We start from the raw sequence: 20,723 nt of genomic DNA, 5'->3' as shown, positions 1-20,723 counted from the left end.
AACACATCAGAATGGCTCTATATCATCGACTCTCCAATGGTCTGGTAGAAAGAGCAGTCCAAACTTTTAACACTGGCTTTAAGAAACAGCCAACAGCTTCACCAGATACCAAACTATCCTAGTTCCTATTTGATTATAGATCACCCCTCATGCAACTACAGTGACAGCTCCAGTTGTGTTGCTATTGGGAAGAAGACTCCGCACCTGTTTAAATCTGATCTAACTGAGCATGGGAGTGGGGGGGGGCGTCAGGGTGAAATGGCATCAGGGATGCCAATGCCAGACACAAGACTTCTTTAAAGCGAGAGAGACAGTTTACTACAGGGGACAAAGTTTGGTGTAGGAACATGGGAATGGCCCTGCATGGATAAGAGGCATGGTTAACGTGAAGTCAGGTCCAGTGACATATAAAGTTCAGGTAGATGTGACAGTCCTGAACAAGCACATGGACCACATGAAAGCTGCAAACTCAAACAGTACAGGAGCATAACGTGCCTGGCTCCTCGACAGCCTTTCCAACTGTTCCAGAACCAGTGGGTTCTCCCTTTCCAAGTGCTGAAGTACCTCAGAATCCGAGATGAAAATGGCAGATGTCACCACCTTAATACCTTTGCCATCTGAAGAGAATGAATTTTTTCCAAGACAGTCCAGGCACAAGAGGTGAGCTACTGTGCATGACATGCCACCTGTATTAAAGGCAAAGTAGGAGGAAAATGACCCGGTGCTAAAATTCTCCAGGAGGAGCTACAAATAAAAGAATTGGCCAATGCCTTTGAACTTGGAGGGAGGCATGTAGTGATTATAACGAGGTCAGCTAGATGGACTTCAAACAAAATTGGGTGTTAATCTGGTCCAGCCAGTGAGCCCTGGCTAACGTAAGAAAAACAGTGTCAGATATCCTGTGTTTTTTGTCTTCTGTATCTTTTTCTATGAACACATTGTTGATAGGGGCAGTGTTTTGGAATTTTTAAAACTCCCTTTGTTTAAAGTGGATCAAATTTTAATAAGTGACTGAGAGGTGGAGTACTCTCAGATCTTTCTTCTCCAAAGAGGTTACTAGATTTCGTGTAGGTTATAGCATTTTAATCTTGGTTGTTAATTTCAGCTCTAAACTCAGGTTCACATCTTCACAATTGTTACTGCTGCTATCATCTTTTAGTACCATCCTGCTGTCACTAACTAGCTATTATCATTAGCTTTTAATGTCCATTTGATGCCATCATGGTGTTATTTTTTGGGCCAAGCATCATTGCCAGCACGATACAGTCGTCTCAGTGCTGTCCTATATCTTAGTGCACATAACATATACCACAAAGACTGTGTTCTGTTGAAACTGACGTCTTGAAGTTTAACACTATTTACATTGCTATCACATTAAGACTTACAGATACTCTGATCTGTGCTTACTGATGTTACTATACATTATATAGTGAAACTACTATACTGCCTCCATTGCATTGAGAGCCTGACTGCAGGCAAGGTTGGTTATCTTTCTACTGGAACATCACATGTCATGGTGTCATGCAGCTGTCTAAAATAAACATTGCCTATCTGGTCTAGAATCTATGCAATAAGACAACATCTAATCTGTATTACTGTGCAATTACATCATGACACAGAGCAAAAGATAACAACTAGTTCTATGAGTTCTTTTAGGGAAAAGTTTGCTCACTTGGACAGCTCTTTCAAGCAGCCAGCCATTGCAATGACAGGCTGAATGGTTTCCATCCACACTGAGATTCTATGATGTATTTTAACTGCAGGAGACAATTAGGTACAACAGGTGCAATAATTGCTGGTCTATAAAAACTTAGGCTAAATAGCTGAATAAATATGCATATTGGAATTTTTTTTACTTTTAAAACATCAGTTCCTGTCTTGAAGGAAGAAATTTCTTAATAGGCTACATAGACCTATTGCAACTTCCACATGACAAAGAAAACTGAATAAAAACTAGATCATATTGCTGCTTTACATTGAAACAAGTTTTCACATGGTGAAAATTTAATTCAAGCGCTTTGGGAATGGCCAATTCAATAAAAACATTATGATTCTTAGTGCATCATAAATATTTACATTTTAATGTAATATTCAATTAATCTCAATTTACAAGTATTTAATCTGGCTGTTTTACATTAAACAAATATTTTCAGTCAGCCAATTATTACTCGATCAAATGTAAGTTTCTAAGTTTTGTCAATTTCTTTCTTAAAATCTAGTCAGTGATACCAAGTAAGGAGATAAACTAAATTAAATGAACAGCAATTCAATCATCAATTTTATAGACCTGAACAAATTTCTTCTAACAGAAAATATTAATCAGCACACTGAATCCATACTCATGTTTCTAACCAATTTTTTCCTGTCTATGTTCCAACATTAACTTGAGAGCCAAGATTTTCCTTTTGACTAAATTCTAAAATTAAAAGTTGTCTCAACTCACCTGTGATACTGTGATACTACACTTCTTTGCCAACTCTTCTTTGGCTTCTTCACTGGGATAGGGATTGCTGAGGTGTGAGTAAAAATACTCATTCAAGACTTCTGTTGCTTGTTTGCTGAAATTGCGTCGCTTTCGTCTAAAAAACAATGAAAGATTTTAAGTTTTTTTAGATTGCTTACAGTGTGGAAACAGGCCCTTCGCCCCAACAAGTCCACACCGACCCATTCCCCTACATCTAAACCCTTCGCCTAACAGTACAGGCAATTTAGCATGGCCAATTCACCTAATCTGCACATTTTTGGATTTGGGAGGAAACCTGAGCACCCGGAGGAAACCCACGCAGACACGGGGAGAATGTGCAAACTCCGCGCAGAAAGTCGCCTGAGGTGTGAATTGAACTCGGGTTTCTGGCACTGAGGCAACAGTGGTAACCACTGTGCCGATGTGTTTTATGTTAACATCAAGCAATTCTATTAGTCAGAAAACTTATTCTTCAGACACATTTTTTCCACCATACACAAATGAACAAGCCATGAAACAAGTTAAGTTTGAATAAATCATTCAAAAAGAATATTTTGTTTTTCCCACTTTTGCTTTCTTACCACGATGTCAAAGCAACAGCATTTTGAAAGTTTTTCCAACAATTTTTAAACCTACATTTTAGCTAAAAATTCAAAAATCCACTGAAGCAAAAGAAAACAGCCAATGACAATATCTGAGAAAGATAATAACACTGAAAAGAACTGTTAAACTGCAGCTAGGCCTGTGAAAACACATCATCCAATACTCAAAGATAATTGGCATGTCTCTAAAATTCTACAAGCATCATACCTTTGAAAAGTGAAAGCATAGTCTTTCAGTCTAGATCCTATATCATACTAAAATATCTATCTATCTATCTCAATAGCTTTTCTACAGGCCTCCTGACTTGACTGTGACCTGAAGCGACAATGTGCCTGTGCAGACACTTGTTCTTGTACCTTTCAGGATTGCTTTCTCTATTCCTCTGGAGAGATTAAATGAAAGGTGCCTCTGCATTTTACAACATCAGAACTTTGCATCATTCCAACAATGAAATGCCCCCTTGGTTTTTCTGCAGTGCAACGATGAATGCTCATTCCAGCACAGCACATGGAATGTCCCTAGAGTAACATTCATCTCTCTATTGTGCGACCACTCTTATTGCCTTCTATACTCTCTCTCCCCCTTTGAATAAATCATTTTAAAAATGCACATCTGCTCAATTTAACTTGTGCAAAGTTATCCAAATTCTCTAAAGACATCTTCCAACTGTTTTTAATTATTATAATTTACCACACCTGCTGATGACCCGGCTGCCAGTGAAATTACTTCAGTTTGTTTCAGTCTCTAACTGTCTACAGGTGCAATGTGTGCTGCATTAATAGAATCTGTACATTTAACAAACCAGCAGAATCACACAGCATTGCCCTTTGATGTGAAGGGCACTGCTTGTCACAGGCCACTCGGGTGTTTTCCTATTTTTCTGGTGGTGGAAATTAAATAAAGATTTGTGTACTTTGTGTCTCTCACTGCATCTCACACCTGCACACACACACACTATGGGTGCTGGGGAAAAAAATAAGCACTACCGCATTTAGGCGGTAGTGCGGGGGTTAATTAAAATAAACAAACCAGCAGAGATCTTGATCGGCGGTTTAAAATAGAATGGCAATGGCCTTCAAAGCCAGTGTAATAGTGACTATGACATTACTGTTGTATTTGAGGTGTGGCTCTTGTAGCAGAGTAAGAGTGTACCAATCTCTGAGCGAAGCAATCTGGGGTTTGAGTCCGACACCTACTCTAGAGGTGTGTCACAATGTCTCTTAACAGGTTGTTTAAAATATCTACTGTTGTATTTGGGGCTCTTGTAACATGGTTGTAGTGTCCCTACCTATGACCAGGAGGCACAGATTCAATTTCCAAGGTTGCATGCTATTCTGCCATCTCAATAACAGTGGGTTGCACATGTTAATTCCAATTCTCAGTTGAGTAGCATGCTCATATATCAACTTTGATTGTATACCAAATATCAGCATGGAGCATCATTTGAGTTTTCAAAATTTCAAGACATCGTGATGTCTGAAAGCAAGTAACTAAATTCAGGTTTAGGAAAGGAGAAAGTGAGGACTGCAGATGCTGGAGATCAGAGCTGAAAATGTGTTGCTGGAAAAGCTTAGCAGGTCAGGCAACATCCAAGGAGCAGGAGAATCGACGTTTCGGGCATGAGCCCTTCTTTAGATTCCTGAAGAAGGACTCATGCCCGAAATGTTGACTCTCCTGCTCCTTGGATGCTGCCTGACCTGCTGTGCTTTTCCAGCAACACATTTTCATCTCAGGTTTAGGAAACCCTGGATTAAGTATGAAATACCATATATACTCGTGTATAGATGGAATTTTGAATACTGTTTCTTTTTTAAAGCTGAAATTAGGGAGTCAACTAATTCATGGGGACAAGTTTTGAGGGCTGAAATTCATGCTGTAGTTTGAAATGCCATATGAGCAAATCCAGGTTAAGAAGAAAAACAATGAACTACAGTAAAGGTAATTACTGGATAAAAACAAGATTAGAATTAGATTAGAATCTCTACAGTATGGAAACAGGAGACTGCTATAAAAATGTAAAATGTCAAAGATTCATTGAAATCCTGCAAAATCACATTATTCAACATTGTCATGGTCTGGTTTAATGGCAGACTTAAAATGAAACATTTATTAAATTCTGATTGTGTAAGCATCTTGAACTTTCCCGCCAAATTCTTCTGTTTCCCTCCCATTTGCTCTCATATGTTATGAACATTTGCAACATTATCTTTAATTCTTTAACAAATGTGTTAAAGTATGTAGCTAATATTTATTCTGATTTTATTCAGATAAAATGGCACAGTTAAACTGGTTAATGTTTTAACGATATTAACTTTTGGATGTATTGTGAACGAAGTGTGATAAGTACCAATAGACTGAATGAGTCTAAATGTGCTGGAGTAAACCAAGTGTGGTAAGTAGAGTTATGAATGAATGAATGGAGATGCAATATAGTAAACAAAGAGCAATGAATAGTTACCAGTATGAATGAATAAATGCGATTTAATGAGATATATGGAAAATACAAGATTTTTTGGCGAAAATAAGGGGTCGACCTTTACATGAAATTGACCTTTACACTGGTATATATGGTATGTCACAAATATATTGACAAAGAAAATTACTTGGATTCACAGGCTTGCATTCTCCTGCACAATAGTGGCTTTACTCTCTTTCCAAACTTCCATTCTATTAGTGGAGAACATGCAAACTGCAAGTGGCAAGTACAAAAGAAGTTGGTGTTTGTTTTGGGAGTGTCAGCTGGGCTTACTGGCAGCACTTTCACCATGAAGCAGGAAGATTGTGGACTCAAGTCTCACTTCAGGATTACAATATACAGTCTTGGCATGGATTTGCATTCAATATTAAATAAGTGCCACATTATCAGGGGATGCCATCTTCTTATTCAAATGAATGCAAAAATTCTCACCAAGTCTTTCTGCAAAGCACATGTAGGCTCTCCTGATTTCCTAGAAAACACTCTCGACCAAAAAAGCCAAAACTGATTAACTAATTATTCATTTCATTTCTGTTTAATTACTTTCCTGTGTCATAGAGTCCTAGAGATGTACAGCATGGAAACAGACCCTTCGATCCAACCTGTCCATGCCGACCAGATATCCCAACCCAATCTCGTCCCACCTGCCAGCACACAGGCCATATCCCTCCAAACCCTTCCTATTCATATACCCATCCAAATGCCTCTTAAATGTTGCAGTTGTACCAGCCTCCACTACATCCTCTGGCAGCTCAGTCCATACACATACTACCCTCTGCGTGAAAAAGTTACCCCTTAGGTCTCTTTTATATCTTTCTCCTCTCATCCTAAACCTATGCCCTCTAGTTCTGGACTCCCCAACCCCAGGGAAAAGACTTTGTCTATTTATCCTATCCATGCCCCTCATAATTTTGTAAGGTCACCCCTCAGCCTCCGACGCTCCAGCGAAAACAGCCCCAGCCTGTTCAGCCTCTCCCTATAGCTCAAATCCTCCAACCCTAGCAACATCCTTGTAAATCTTTTCTGAATCCTTTCAAGTTTCATAACATCTTTCCGATAGGAAGGAGACCAGAATTGCACGCAATATTCCAACAGTGGCCTAACCAATGTCCTGTACAGCCGCAACATGACCTCCCAACTCCTGTACTCAATATTTTGACCAATAAAGGACAGCATACCAAACGCCTTCTTCACCATCCTATCTACCTATGACTCCACTTTCAAGGAGCTATGAACCTGCACTCCAAGGTCTTTTTGTTCAGCAACACTCCCTAGGACCTTACCATTAAGTGTATCAGTCCTGCTAAGACTTGCTTTTCCAAAATGCAGCACCTCGCATTTATCCGAATTAAACTCCATCTGCCACTTCTCAGCCCATTGGCCCATCCGGTCCAGATCCTGTTGTAATCTGAGGTAACCCTCTTCGCTGTCCACTACACCTCCAATTTTGGTGTCATCTGCAAACTTACTAACTGTACCTCTTATGCTCGCATCCAAATCATTTATTTAAATGACAAAACGTAGAGGGCCCAGCACTGATCCTTGTGGCATTCCACTGGTCACAGGCCTCCAGTCTGAAAAACTGCACCACCACCCTTTGTCTTCTACCTTTGAGCCAGTTCTCTATCCAAATGGCTAGTTCTCCCTGTATTCCATGAGATCTAACCTTGCTATCAGTCTCCCATGGGGAACCTTGTCGAACGACTTACTGAAGTCCATATAAATCACATCTACTGCTCTGCCCTCATTAATCTTCTTTATTACTTCTTCAAAAAACTCAGTCAAGTTTGCATATTATAGTTGTCACATTTACAAGAAAAAGAAATCCCTGATTGTACTTCAAAAGTGACAAAGTAGGTGTTAAGCACGTTAGTCTATTGAGGCATGAAAAGTACCATAAAAGTCCATACCTTGGTCTTTGACAAGGTATGATTGGGACCGGAGTGTTTGATGATCATTAGTTTTAAAACATGCTTTTAATTCAAATTTAACCTCTATGACTTCAGTTTAGAAACGTTCACCAGTATTCAGATCTATTTTAATCCCATGCTATTCCTCATTATATGTTCAATCTGTTATGTGTAACAAACTCCTTATTGGAGCCAAAACAGAAAATGCTGCAAAATCTCAGCAGGTCTGGCAGCATCTGTAAGGAGAGAAAAGAGCTGACGTTTCAAGTCTAACTGACCCTTTGTCAAAGCTGGATGGAAGAGGTAAAGGGGCAGGAGTTGCACCTTCTGCGATTGCATGGGAAGGTCCGGCCTGTGATGGGAGAGGTGTTAGGTGTGATGGAGGAGTGGACTAGGTTGTCCCAGAGGGAACGATCTCTGCGGAATGCAGACAGGGGGAGGGAAAGCAAGATGTGTTTAGTGGTGGCGTCGTGTTGGAGTTGGCGAAAATGGCGGAGGATTATTCTTTGCATGTGAAAGCTGGTGGAGTGAAAGGTGACAACAACAGGGACCCTATCTTTGTTCTGGGAGGAGAGGGAGGGGGTGAGGGTCATGGCACAGGAGATGGACCACACGCTGTCGAGAGCCCTGTCAACAACTGTAGGTGGGAAGCCACGGTTGGAAAAGAAGGAGCACATATTAAGAGCACCACTTTGGAAAGTGGCCTCATCGGAACAAATGCGGTGGAGGCGAAGGAGCTGAGAGAAAGAGAGAGTCCTTACAGGACGTAGGGTGAGAAGAGCTGTAGTCCAGATAGCTGTGGGAGTCAGTGGGCTTGTAATGGATATTAGTGGATTGACTATTGCCGAAAATGGAGACAGAAAGGAGAAAGTGAGGACTGCAGATGCGGGAGATCAGAGCTGAAAAATGTGTTGCTGGAAAAGCGCAGCAGGTCAGGCAGCATCCAAGGAGCAGGAGAATCGATGTTTCGGGCATAAGCTGTGCTTTTCCAGCAACACATTTTTCAGCTGGAGACAGAAAGGTCAAGGAAAGGAAGGCAAGTGTCGGAGATGGACCAGGCTAAGGTGATGGAGGGATGGAAACTGGAAACGAAGTTTATGATTTTTTCCAGATCAGGACGAGAGCATGAAACTGCACCGAAATAGTCATCGATGTACCAATAACGCAGTTGTGGGAGGGCACCTGGGTATGCCTGAAACAAGAAATGTTCCACATACCCAATGAAAAGGCAGGTATAGCAAGGACCCTCGATTTGGAGAAAATGGGATGAGTTGAAAGAGAAGTTGTTAAGAGAGCGAACAAGTTCAGCCAGGCGGAGGAGAGTGGTGGTGGATGGAGATTGTTCTGGCCTCTTTTCGAGAAAGAAGCAAAGAGCTTTCAAGCCATCTTGGTGTGGGATGGAGGTGTAAAGAGATTGCACATCCATGGTGAATAAAAGGTGGTTAGGGCCTGCGAATTGAAAGCTGTCAATGTGTCGCAAGGCATTAGAGGAATCCCGGATGTAGGTGGGGAGGGAGTGAACCAGAGGAGTGAGGATGGTGTCAAGGGAGGAGGAAATAAGTTCAGTGGGGCAGGAGCATGTTGACACAATGGGCCTGCCGGGAGAATCCTTCTTGTGGATTTTGGGGAGTAGGTAGAAACGGGCTGTCTGGGGTTAGGAGACTATGAAGTTGGAAGCTGTGGTCCGGGGTGGGGGGGGAGGGAAATAGGCATCCGGAGGAAATTAAATCAGTCACGGTGTTAGACACAATGGCTTGATGCTCAGTGGTGTGGTCATGTTCCGGGGGAGGTAGGAGGAGGAATCAGAGTTGGCGCTCAGCCTCTGCGAGGTAGAGGTCAGTATGCCAGACGACAACAGCACTCCCTTTGTCAGCAGGTTTGATGACAAGGTTGGGGTTGGACCTAAGGGAGCGAAGGGCAGAAAGTTCGAATGGAGAGAGGTTGGAATGTGTAAGAGGGGCAGAGAAATTAAGGTGGCCAATGTCCCATCGACAACTGTCAATGAAAAGATTGAGGGCAGGAAATTGGCCTGGCGGGGGTGTCCAATTAGAGGTGGAATGTTGGAGGGATGTGAAAGGATCTGTGGAGCAGGGGGAGGACTATTCCCAAAGAAGTGAGCGCGAAGGCGAAGGCAACGGAAGAAGAGCTCAGCATCACGTCAAGCCCGGAATTCATTGAGGTGGGAACGTAAGGGTACAAAGCTGAGTCCTTTGCTGAGAACAGCACACTCAGCCTCAGGGATACAGTATACATTTTTGGGGGGAGTTTGGATTTCAAAAGAGGCAGACAGATTTAGGTCAGTTCTGTGAAGTTTTTTAAGGGTCATAGTTTGGAACAGTACGTAAATACAACAGTTTCAAGAAAGCATGGGTCTACTGCAAAACACCTTTAGTCCTAATGGATAATGTTTATTTTATAAACATCCAACAGAAAAAGTAAACACAATAACATAATTAGTTTATTTTTGGCTTCAGAATAGAAGGTTCAGAGTTTTAATTCAAAAGAACTCAAGAGTTCAATTCAAAAAAAGAACTGTTTCTCCTAACAGTCAACCAAGTCAGTTTAGGGGAGCAAGTCACCCTAGCCAAAGTACTTTAGTGTGAAGCCATCAAACCAGGACAGTTTGGATATAAATCATCAAGTTGTTAGAATTGAGGAAGTTTAGGCCATTAGAACTGTAAAAGGTTAATGCTAACTAACTGACTCAGAAAGGCATTGTTAATTGTATCTATAGTGCAAGCAAAAGGAACTGGAAAGCATCAGTGGAGATTTGAAAGCTGAGTGTTATTGGGAAATAGGCTAAAACATTGTTTTGTTGTTTGTGTTAAGAATTTTTGTAACTGTTTCCTACATATACATAGTTTTATTTGTTTATTTCTTCTCTCGTGTAATAAACTTATATTCTGTTGCTAAAGAACTTCTGCAGCCTCATGTGTATATGTGGCAGTAACCAACCACTTTGTTAAACAACAACAAAAAAGCAATGTGATCTCCCAAGTCAGGTTTCATTCTGGGATCTGACTTATCCAGTATTTCCATCATCTGAGATCATAACAATAAATTATTTTTTATAATTGTATCTTTGAAATGTTGGTCATATCTGAACTGGTATTCTAAACAGTTCACAAGCCAACAAATGTTAACATTTCTTAAGTATACTATTGCAGCTTTTTTTTTAAAGATTGTTAATGCAATTAAGGCAAATTCTTATGTTTGTAATTACTGCAGTGAACTCAGTTGTTGAGTCCCCATTGTTTGTCAGCTGAGACACTTTCCACTGTGCATATGCAATTTACATGGATAAAGCTATTTTATAGATTTTAATTGAATTGGGTGACTTTTGTTTTCTTTTTTTACCTTGGTTTGTTTGAAGAAAGTTATTTGAATACATACCTTCAAAATTAGATTAGATTACTTACAGTGTGGAAACAGGCCCTTCGACCCAACAAGTCCACACCGACCCGCCGAAGCGCAACCCACCCATACCCCTACATATACCCCTTACCTAACACTACGGGCAATTTAGCATGGCCAATTCACCTGACCTACACATCTTTGGACTGTGGGAGGAAAGCGGAGCACCCGGAGGAAACCCACGCAGACACGGGGAGAACGTGCAAACTCCACACAGTCAGTCGCCTGAGGCGGGAGTTGAACCCAGGTCCCTGGCGCTGTGAGGCAGCAGTGCTAACCACTGTGCCACCGTGCCACCCATAATGAAACATGAAAACACTAATGAGTCCAAGTTTTATATATAGGGAATAATTTACTATAAAAAACACTTAAATAGGACACAACTATGCAAAAATAAAAATAAACTTGTACAGGTGATAACAGACTTAAACATTAAATTGCATTTATTCTAAATCTGTAACAGAATATTACTGTATTGAAGATTAAATCAATTAAAGAATAACACAATCATTATACTCTGAAAAGTTGGCTTTCGATACTGCACTTTTAATGCTGCAATTATCCTGCAGCTCTTAGTCTCAGAACTGTTTACTTTAAATATCAGTTCCTATTTACACTGCCTGCTGGAACGCCAATTCTCCTGCCCAGGATAGAACTTGGCTGCATGTTTGGTTACATCACTGTACCACGCTCCTCTCCTAGGAGCTAACATACAAATGTTTGGAGAGTGCAAATGCAAGTGTCTGCACTCTGAACATTGAAATTAACTCCAGGTAGGTTTATGGCATACCCTTGGGATCCAAAATCTCTGAAGAGACATCTTAAACTCTTGGCACCAGACTGGAATTTCAATGCACGCACCCTAACATATTGACTTGAATTGAGTTCAATGCAAAAATAACAAGCATAAGAATTTGTCTTAATTGCATAAACAATTTTTAAAAAGCCACAAAAATACCTGAAGAAATGTAAACTTTTATTGGCTTGTGAACTGTTTAGAATACTGAGGTTTTGCATAATTTAACCACCTGGTGGCTGAAACCTCACTATGTTGTTACATCATCAGCTCATTTGAATATAGGTGGTAATTACTAATCTCTTTTTCATGCACTTGAGGTAGTACAATTATGTTTCAGAATGTTCAGCACTCAAATAGTTAACAAATATTAACACAGAGACCTGCAATGCTCAAAGGAACAAATTGCAATCAAACATGCTCATCCGAGATTAACATCATTGCACAAATTCCACAGCCATTTACTTTGCTCGAGTTCTTCAATAATTTCTTGTTTAAAATTATTTTTCCTGAGTTAGTGGATCAGAGATGATAATCATTAAGAATATTACTTGCTTTCAATTTTCCAACTACATCCCTCAGTCTTTAAATACATTGACTTATCTTGCACTTCAAGCTGTATTTTCAGAAGGGACTAGGAACATACAATTGTATATTACGTTCAGTGAAATAATGTCATAAATTACAGTTTGAAAAAAATATATTCCTTCATAAACAATAGGATCAATAAATATAGTTCTAACCTCCTCAGAAAGGGAACAGAGTAATACGATGGTTGTAGGGTGTCATTTTCAGCAGCTTGCAAAGAGAGGCTGTCATGTTGAACAAAGTTTTTCAGAACCCTAGAATAGTCAAGTCTGTTGGGGGCGGGGGTTCAGAAGGTAAGCTGAGGCAGGGACAAGGAGCAGGAGCAGGCCATCAGCCTTTCAACCCTGTTGTTCCATTCAATCAAATCCTGGTTGATATGAGATTGCAACCTCGGTGTGGATTCAAATAGGATGCTGAAGCTGGAAACAGTCAGCTTCATTCTAAAACAGTGGTTGGAGAGCGGTAAGAGAATGGAATTTGTGGCAGAGGGCAAAGACAACAGTTTTTGTCTGCAGTGTTCACTGTAGCTTATCCGATACTGTACATTGAAGAAGCAATCTGACAACACAACGGCAAAGAAGGGCTAAGAGTGGAGATGGTGATGTGGATCTGGGTATCATTAGTGTTACCCTTCAACCTATCTTCAAATATTGTGGATGGTGAGAAGCATGTAATTATGAAATAGGAATGAGGCAAGTATAAATGATGGTGGGGAAATCAGAAGAGAAGCCACTGCAAAATATGCTATTGCTAAGACTGGATAGGTAAAGCTGGCAGTAGGTGAGAGCTAAATAACATTGGAGGTGGATGTTGTGGACAAATCAAGACAGCACAGTGGCCAAAGATGTCGATTTGGGCATACAAATGTACAGAAAGACATTTAAAATGGTCTCTAATATCCAACAGTTGACAAATCAATTGGGGGAATCCTTTATCCCCCATCTGCAACACTATGGTGTACATCTTTGCAAAGCTATTCTAATATGCAGTGGGGAGCCCCATAACACAAGTTGCAAGGGCAGTTTTGGATTCTGATATGAACAATCAATCAGAATCCTGCCGAAGAGCTTTGAGTGTTCATTTAAGAACGAACTGACTTTCCTGATGAACAACTGCATACAACTATTTCTCATTTCTTTACTAATCTGAAAAGTCTGCTTTCCAGTGACAAGTGTTCACATAGATCCAATGCCAGTACAAATGGCAAGACAGGAATGAATTGATAACATGCAAAAAGGAAATGGGGCCAGAATGCTCTTACAACAGCATATGAAGTGCAGCCTTACAAATAGTTCACTGGCTTTATGCACCCTGACAGAAAACCACTTTGTCTCAGATGATCCAATTTCATCAACCAGGAATCTTGCAGACTTCTGCGGATAATGTAATACCTTTGAGGAGCATTAGAATATCTTTAAGACATTCTATGTGACATACTTACACAGTCAAAATTAGGCACACACAAGTACTATGGATCTACTTGTTGTTGGGGATGCAGTGATTATTTTTGGCAAGTTTTCTAAGTTGTTGATAAGATAATGTCAAACAGAAGACGTGATATTCATGGTCTAAATGAATTCCAAGTATTCCATATGCTGTCTATCCAACTTTTCTTTCTTTGTTTGCTCGATTTAACCAAAAATTAGCATCAACTGGCATTTCCAATAGAAACGAACTGAGGCTTCTCTTGTAAAGAAATGGTGGAAGGGAACATTGAGAATCCTGCAGCAAAAGGCAGGGTATAGCAACACCTTTGATAAAATGAAGCATCCATGATGCACCATAGGAAAATTATAGAGTAGAGTATGACATTGATTGTAATGAGTTATTAGATCAGGTGACCAAATGCTTGGTCCAAGAGGTAGGTTTAAGGACTGTCTCAAGTTAGGAAAGTGAGACACAGAGGAGGAGAAGTGTAGGAAGGGTATTCCAGAGCTGAGGGCCTTAGCAACTGAAGGTGCAATGGGACAGCAATGAAAACTGAGATGCACAAAAGCCTAGAATTAGAGGAGCATAGATATTTTGGAGGTTTGAGGGGAAAATTACAAACAATGGGAAGGATAAAATCATGAATAGATTTTAAAATAAGGATGAAAATTTTAAAATAAAGATGTCACTCAACCAGGAACTAATGTAGGTTCGGGTGACATAGTGAACAGGGCTCAATGCAAGAACAAAGGCAGGCAGAAGACTTTTGGATGACCTCACATTTATGGAGGGTAAAATGTGGCAGACCAACCCAAACAGTGCTGCAGCTGTCAAGTCTAGAGATAACTAAGGCATGAATGAGGGTTTCAGCAGCAGACAAGCTGTGATAGGGGCATTGTTGAGTGATGTTGCAGAGTTGGAAGTAGATGGTCTTAGTGATGGAACAACTATGAAGTCAGAAGCTCATTTCAGGACCAAATATAACATCCAAGTTGCAAATGGAATGGCTTAATCTCAGAATTTGTCTGGCAAAGGAATAGAATCAGTATCTAGGGTACCGCTCAATTAGGCACTTTGCTTGGAGGACATTTCTGCTCATCCAATGCAAACCATTCAATGAGCAATCTGATAATTAGCAACAATGGAGGAATGGAGAGATGTGGTGAGGTAGAGCTGTAATCATCAGCATTTTTATGAAAGCAAACATTATGCCTTTAGATGAAGTTGTTGAGTTGCAAAATTAAAAAAAAAGGTGAGGGGTTAAGGGTAGATTCTTGTAGAACACCAAAGGTAACTGAGCAAGAGAAGCCATTGCAAATGATTCTTTGGCTACAAATGGAACAAAGAATGCAGTACCAGCCATGTACCAGGATGACAGTGAGAGGTACTGGAGCAGGATGCTGTTGTGAAACATACCAAAGGCTACAAACAGGATGAGAAAGACAACAAAAGAAATTTACCTTTGTCAGTCAAACAGGATCTCATTTGTGATTTTGATGTCTATTGTTTCAGTACTGTGGCAGGAGTGGATAGCTAATGAGTAGGATTCAACCTTAGAGTTCCAGGAAATGTGGGAACAAATTTGGGAGGCACCATGATATTAAAGGTCACTGGGGAGAAGAGGGAGGTTGGAAATTAGACTGAAGTTTGCAGGAACAAGAGAGTCAAGGGTAAGATTTTTGAGGGAGTGATGAAGGCAGGTTTAAAGGTTCGGCAGTCAACATGCATAATGAGATTGTTTACAATATTGGCTAACACGGGAACCAGGAGGGGAAGTTGGGTGACCAAAACTTTGACAACAAAGAGAAAAAAAAATTCAGTTATTTCATAAATGTTTAGCACTTTAAATCAAATTCTATTTCACAATAATAGACAACCATTTTAATGAGAATGATGTAAAGTGAGCATCAATGAAAAATAATTAATGGAGACAGGTGTATGAAAATCATTTTAACTTATTTGTTGAGCAACAAATCTGTAGGATTGGATGGAATGCTATCACTGAACTGATTCTATTGTGCTGTGCAATCAATGCTGCACCTGATCCCCTCAGTTTCCTGAAAAAAGTGAGTTAGGCTAAAATGTCAACACATCATTTCCACTTCACGTGAACACCTAAGATTGTCCTGAAATGTTCCTGAAAAATTGGTAAACTGCAAATTTGAGCATTAATTTTATGTAATGGATCCCTGCACCATTTACAGAATACCCATTGACAGTCACTGAAAAAAAGATTTGTTTTTTTATATGATTAACAATTTGCTAACAAAAGTGTGTGTCAAAAATTATTTGCTTCAAAACTACTTGGCCAAGATTTTATTTACGAAGTATGGAAATAACAGACATTCTTCTAAATTTTTGTAAGAAGCGTTTTCATGCTATGAACTCAAATAGTTTAAAAAAAACTAATAACCAACACCACACCGATGTTGATTCAGACCTTCCTCAGGCATTTTCTCATTTGATAGTCTCACTTTTCTGGTTTGTGGCACAGTGATCTCAGCACTCAACGCTCAGCTTCTAAATGTCAAAAATAAAGCTGGATTCTAGGCAGATTAGCTCTCGATTGCAATCTCAAAAATCTACACATATAACTGGTTGTGATCCACGGACAGTGTGCACAGGTAAAAGTGTTGACATAACGTCAGCAATGACAAATGCCTATCCAATATAATATAACTGAAATACAAGTGCTAGGCAAACCACAATGCATCTTCACACAGATGTGACAACTACCATACTATAATATTAGACTTCAACCCTGCTAGGAATATTTAGTGGATAAATACATAAACTCCTCAGAAAGGCCAAGTGAAAACAGTATTTGTCTCTTGCCAGGATCAGTAAATCTGGTCAGTTTATCTTTGGGTCCAAAATCAGCTTTATAAAACCAGTACAGTAAATATATTTCAACCAAGATTAATTGTATTTTGATGTTGGGCATAAATAGGATTAATTACTTAATTATTCTGTGCTCATCTTGTGGTACAGTGATTGTGTCCCTAGCTCTGGATCAAAACATCTGGGTTCAACTCCCATCTGCCCTGGTGTCATAACATAGATCATAGATCATAGAGATGTACAGCATGGTAACAGACCCTATGGTCCAACCCGTCCATGCGACCAGATATCCCACCATAATCTAGTCCCATCTGCCAGCACCCGGCCAATTCCCTCCAAACCTGTCTGATTCATATACCCATCCAAATGCTTTTTAAAATGTTGTAATTGTACCAGCCTCCACCACTTCCTCTGGCAGCTCATTCCATACATGCACAACCCTCTGCGTGAAAAAGTTGTTCCTTAGATCTCTTTTATATCTTTTCCCTCTTACCCTAAACCTATGCCCTCTGGTTCTGGACTCCCTCACCCCAGGAAAAAGACTTTGTCTATTTATCCTATCCATGCCCCTCATGATTTTGTAAGCCTCTGTAAGGTCACCCCTCAGCCTCCGATGCTCCAGGGAAAACAGCCCCAGCCTGTTCAGCCTCTCCCTATAGCTCAAATCCTCCAATCCTGGCAACATCCTTGTAGATCTTCTATGAAACCTTTCAAGTTTCACAACATCTTTCCAATAGAAAGGAGATCAGAATTGCATGCAATATTCCAACAGTGGTCCTGTACAGTCGCAACATGAACTCCCAACTCTTGTGCTCAATACTCTGTCCAAATAGGTTTCAAAAATAATTGTTAGTTGTTCCTTGGCTGTTCCATAACAAAGAACTGTACAGCACAGGAAAAGACCTTCAGCCCACAAAGCCTGCGCCTTGACTCCATTCCAAAATAAAAACATTTTGCATTTACATGATCTATTTCTTGCCTGTTCACATATCTGTCAAGATGTCTCTTAAACACTGCCATTGTATCTGCTTCTATCATCTCTTCAGGCAGTGTGATCAATACACTTACCTGTATAAAAAACTTGCCTCTCATATTTCCTTTAACTTGCCCCCTTTTACCTTAAATATATGCCTTCTAGTATAGTAATAGGGGAGAACTATTCATGCATCTCAATTTTATAAACTTCTTTTAGGTTACCCTCAGCCTCTGACAGTCAAGTGAAAACAAGTCAAGCTGATTCAATCACTTCTCATACCTATACCCTCCAAACAGATAACATCTTGGTAAATTTCTTCTGTTCCCTCTCTAAAGCCTCCATGTTTACTATGGCAACGATATTTCAAACATGGTCTCTGTATAAAGTTCTATACAGCTGCAACATGACTTGCCAATTTTTATACTCGATGAAGGCCCCAAGCATGCCATATGCCTTCCTGACTACCATATCCACTTGTGTTGCCACTTTTAGGAAACTGTGAATCTGTATGCTGAGATCCCTCTGAATGTTAATACTTCTAAGAGTGCTGCTATTTACCATATACTTTCCTCCTGCATTAGACCTTCCAAAATGTATCATCTTGCATTTATCTGGATTAAATTCTACCTGCCATTTCTCTGCCCATGTCTCTAGCCTATCTATATCCTGCTGTATCCTCTGGCAATCCTCCCATCTTCAGCTCTCCCAAACTTTTTGTAGCCTTCAAACCTACTAATTGGACCATTGCCATTCTCCTCCAAATCATTTATTTTTATTGCAAAACAACAGGGGTCCCCAAACTGATCTCTGCAGAACATCACTGATCACAGATTTCCAGTCAGGCAGAAAACGCTTCCACTGATGCTGTCGGTCTTCTACGACAAAGTTCTGTATCTATCTTACTGGCTCACCGCAGATCCAATATAAATTCACCTTCTGCATCAGTGATGATGGACCTTTAGAAAGATCTTGCTAAAGTCCACGTAGACAACATCTACCACCATGGCCTCATCAATCATCTTTGTCACTTGCTCAAAAACCTATTAAACTTGTGAGGCACAGCCTCCTCCAGACAAAGTAATGCTGCTTATCACAAATAATGATATTGTTCCAAATGTGAGTACATCCTGTCCCTTAGAATTTTCTCCAATAACTTCCCTACCACTGACGTCTGACTCACCAGTCTGTAATTTCACAGATTATCCTTGTTGCCCTCCTTAACCAAAGGAACATTAGCTATTCTCCAGTCTCAGGACCTCGCCTGTGATGAAGGAGGATAAAAAAGATTTTGTACAAGGCCCCAGCAATTTTCTCCCTCAGTATTTTGGGATAGATCCTATCAGGTCCGGGGACCAGTCTACCTTAATGCTTTTCAAAACACCTAACATCTCCTTTTCTTTATTGACAGGCCCTACAATATAAACAGAGCCATATCTAAACTCACCATTCACCACATCCTTCTCATTTTTGAATACCAACGCAAAGTATTCATTAACGAACTGACCCACTTCTTCCGGCTCCACGCATACATTCCCTCCTTTGTCCTTGAGTGGACCTACATTTTCCCTAGCTATCTTCTTGCTCCTTTTTTACATAATAAGCATCTTGATATTTTCCTTAACCCTGTTTGACAAGGACATTTCAGGTCTTTTTTTAGCCTTCCTAACTCTTGTCTAAGTTCTTTCCTCCTTTCTTTATATTCTTCAAGAGTTCTGTCTGTCTTCAGTTTTCTGAACCTTACATATCCCTCCTTTTCCTTTTTGACAAAGCTCAATTTCTCTTGTCATCCAAGGTTCCTGAATTTTGCCATCCTTATCCTTATTTTTTTTTTAAACAGGAACATGCTGGTTCTGAACTCTAATCAATTAATTTTGAAAGAGTCCCACATACCAGATGTGAATTTACCCTCAAACAACTGCCCCAATCTACATTCCACAGTTCCTGCCTAAGATTGTCATAGTGAGCTTTATCCCCTTGTAGTACTTTCACCCGAGGACTACGCTTACCCTTATCCATAAATAACTAAAATCTTAATGGAGTTATGGTCACTGATCCTGAAATTCTCCCCTACTGAAACTATCTTCAACTAGCTCGGCTCATTCCCAATACCAGATCTAGTATGGCCCCCTTCCCTAGTTAGACTTCAAAAAACCATCCTAACAAATAGTCCCCTCTAATCAAGCCCATGGCAGTAAGGGAGTTCCAGTCAATATCGCAGAAATTAAAATCACCCACAACAATAACCCTGTTGTTTTTACATTTTACATTTACATCTGCCCGTGTACCTGTTCCTCCACCTCCCACTGGCTATTGGGAAGGCTATAGCACAATTCCATCAAAGAGATCATACCTTTCCTATTCATGAACTCTACACATATGGCCTTGCCAGGTTGATTAAAATTATTTTGGTACTCTTATAATACAATGTAGAATCTCTACCACTGCATCAGAAAGACCTGGTTTCAGTCACACCGGCTGAGATAGCCAGTGAGATATATCATAACACATCCAAACAGTTTGATAAAAAATATATGTACTGGAACATGAGAATTGATATGGTGCAGTAATAGACCTCTCAGCCAGAATGTCTGGGTTAAAATCCCAACTGTCCTAGAAGTAGTTGGTTTCTTAAGTTCCTTGGTTGACAGGGCCCTCGACTATGTCCAACACATCTCCCACACTTATGGCCTCACTCTCTCTCTTCCCTCACACAACAGCGACAGTGTCCCTCTTGTCCTCATTTACTATCCCATCAGTATCCATATTCAAAGGATCATTAGATGTCATTTCCATTACCTACAATGGGATGCTACTACCAGATACATATTACTGTTCAAACAGGTTGATTTAAAAATAATTTTGACATAGAAACAGGCTGAAAGATAGATTGGTGGTTGGAAGTGCACAACAAGTAATGTGTTTCACTGTAAATAAAAGTTCAAAAGTATATGAAGGCTCTGCTGCAGTTCTATTCTGTACTGGCCAAGGCTTTATGAATTCAGATATAGTGCAATAGGAATCAGTACTGCTGACGTAGTATTACAGAGGTTCTGATTGTACAATGTTTTTTGTATCTACAAAAGTCAAGCCTACTTCCTTTATAGGTATAAATTTTGTTATTTAAAATATTATTTTAAGTACAATACAAATCTAATTGTTAAAAAACAGAACTGTGGATATTACAAATCAAAAAGAAAATGAGAAATTGCTGGAAAAAGTAAGCAGGT

General features: G+C 40.0%; 1 protein-coding gene across 5 annotated transcripts in view; it reads right to left on the bottom strand.

The window, feature by feature from the left end:
- Window positions 1–20,723, bottom strand: part of LOC132825858 (pre-B-cell leukemia transcription factor 3) — a 248,306-nt gene that overhangs the window by 39,096 nt on the left and 188,487 nt on the right. For all 5 annotated transcript variants that reach the window (XM_060841428.1, XM_060841429.1, XM_060841425.1 and 2 more), the window contains exon 5: window positions 2,444–2,579. In XM_060841428.1, coding sequence (XP_060697411.1) covers window positions 2,444–2,579 — 136 coding nt within the window. The remainder of the gene's footprint in view (window positions 1–2,443; window positions 2,580–20,723) is intronic.

Source organism: Hemiscyllium ocellatum, chromosome 21 (assembly GCF_020745735.1).
Source record: "Hemiscyllium ocellatum isolate sHemOce1 chromosome 21, sHemOce1.pat.X.cur, whole genome shotgun sequence".
In the NCBI taxonomy this organism is placed as follows: domain Eukaryota; kingdom Metazoa; phylum Chordata; class Chondrichthyes; order Orectolobiformes; family Hemiscylliidae; genus Hemiscyllium; species Hemiscyllium ocellatum.
This window is presented reverse-complemented; position numbering and strand designations above follow the sequence as displayed.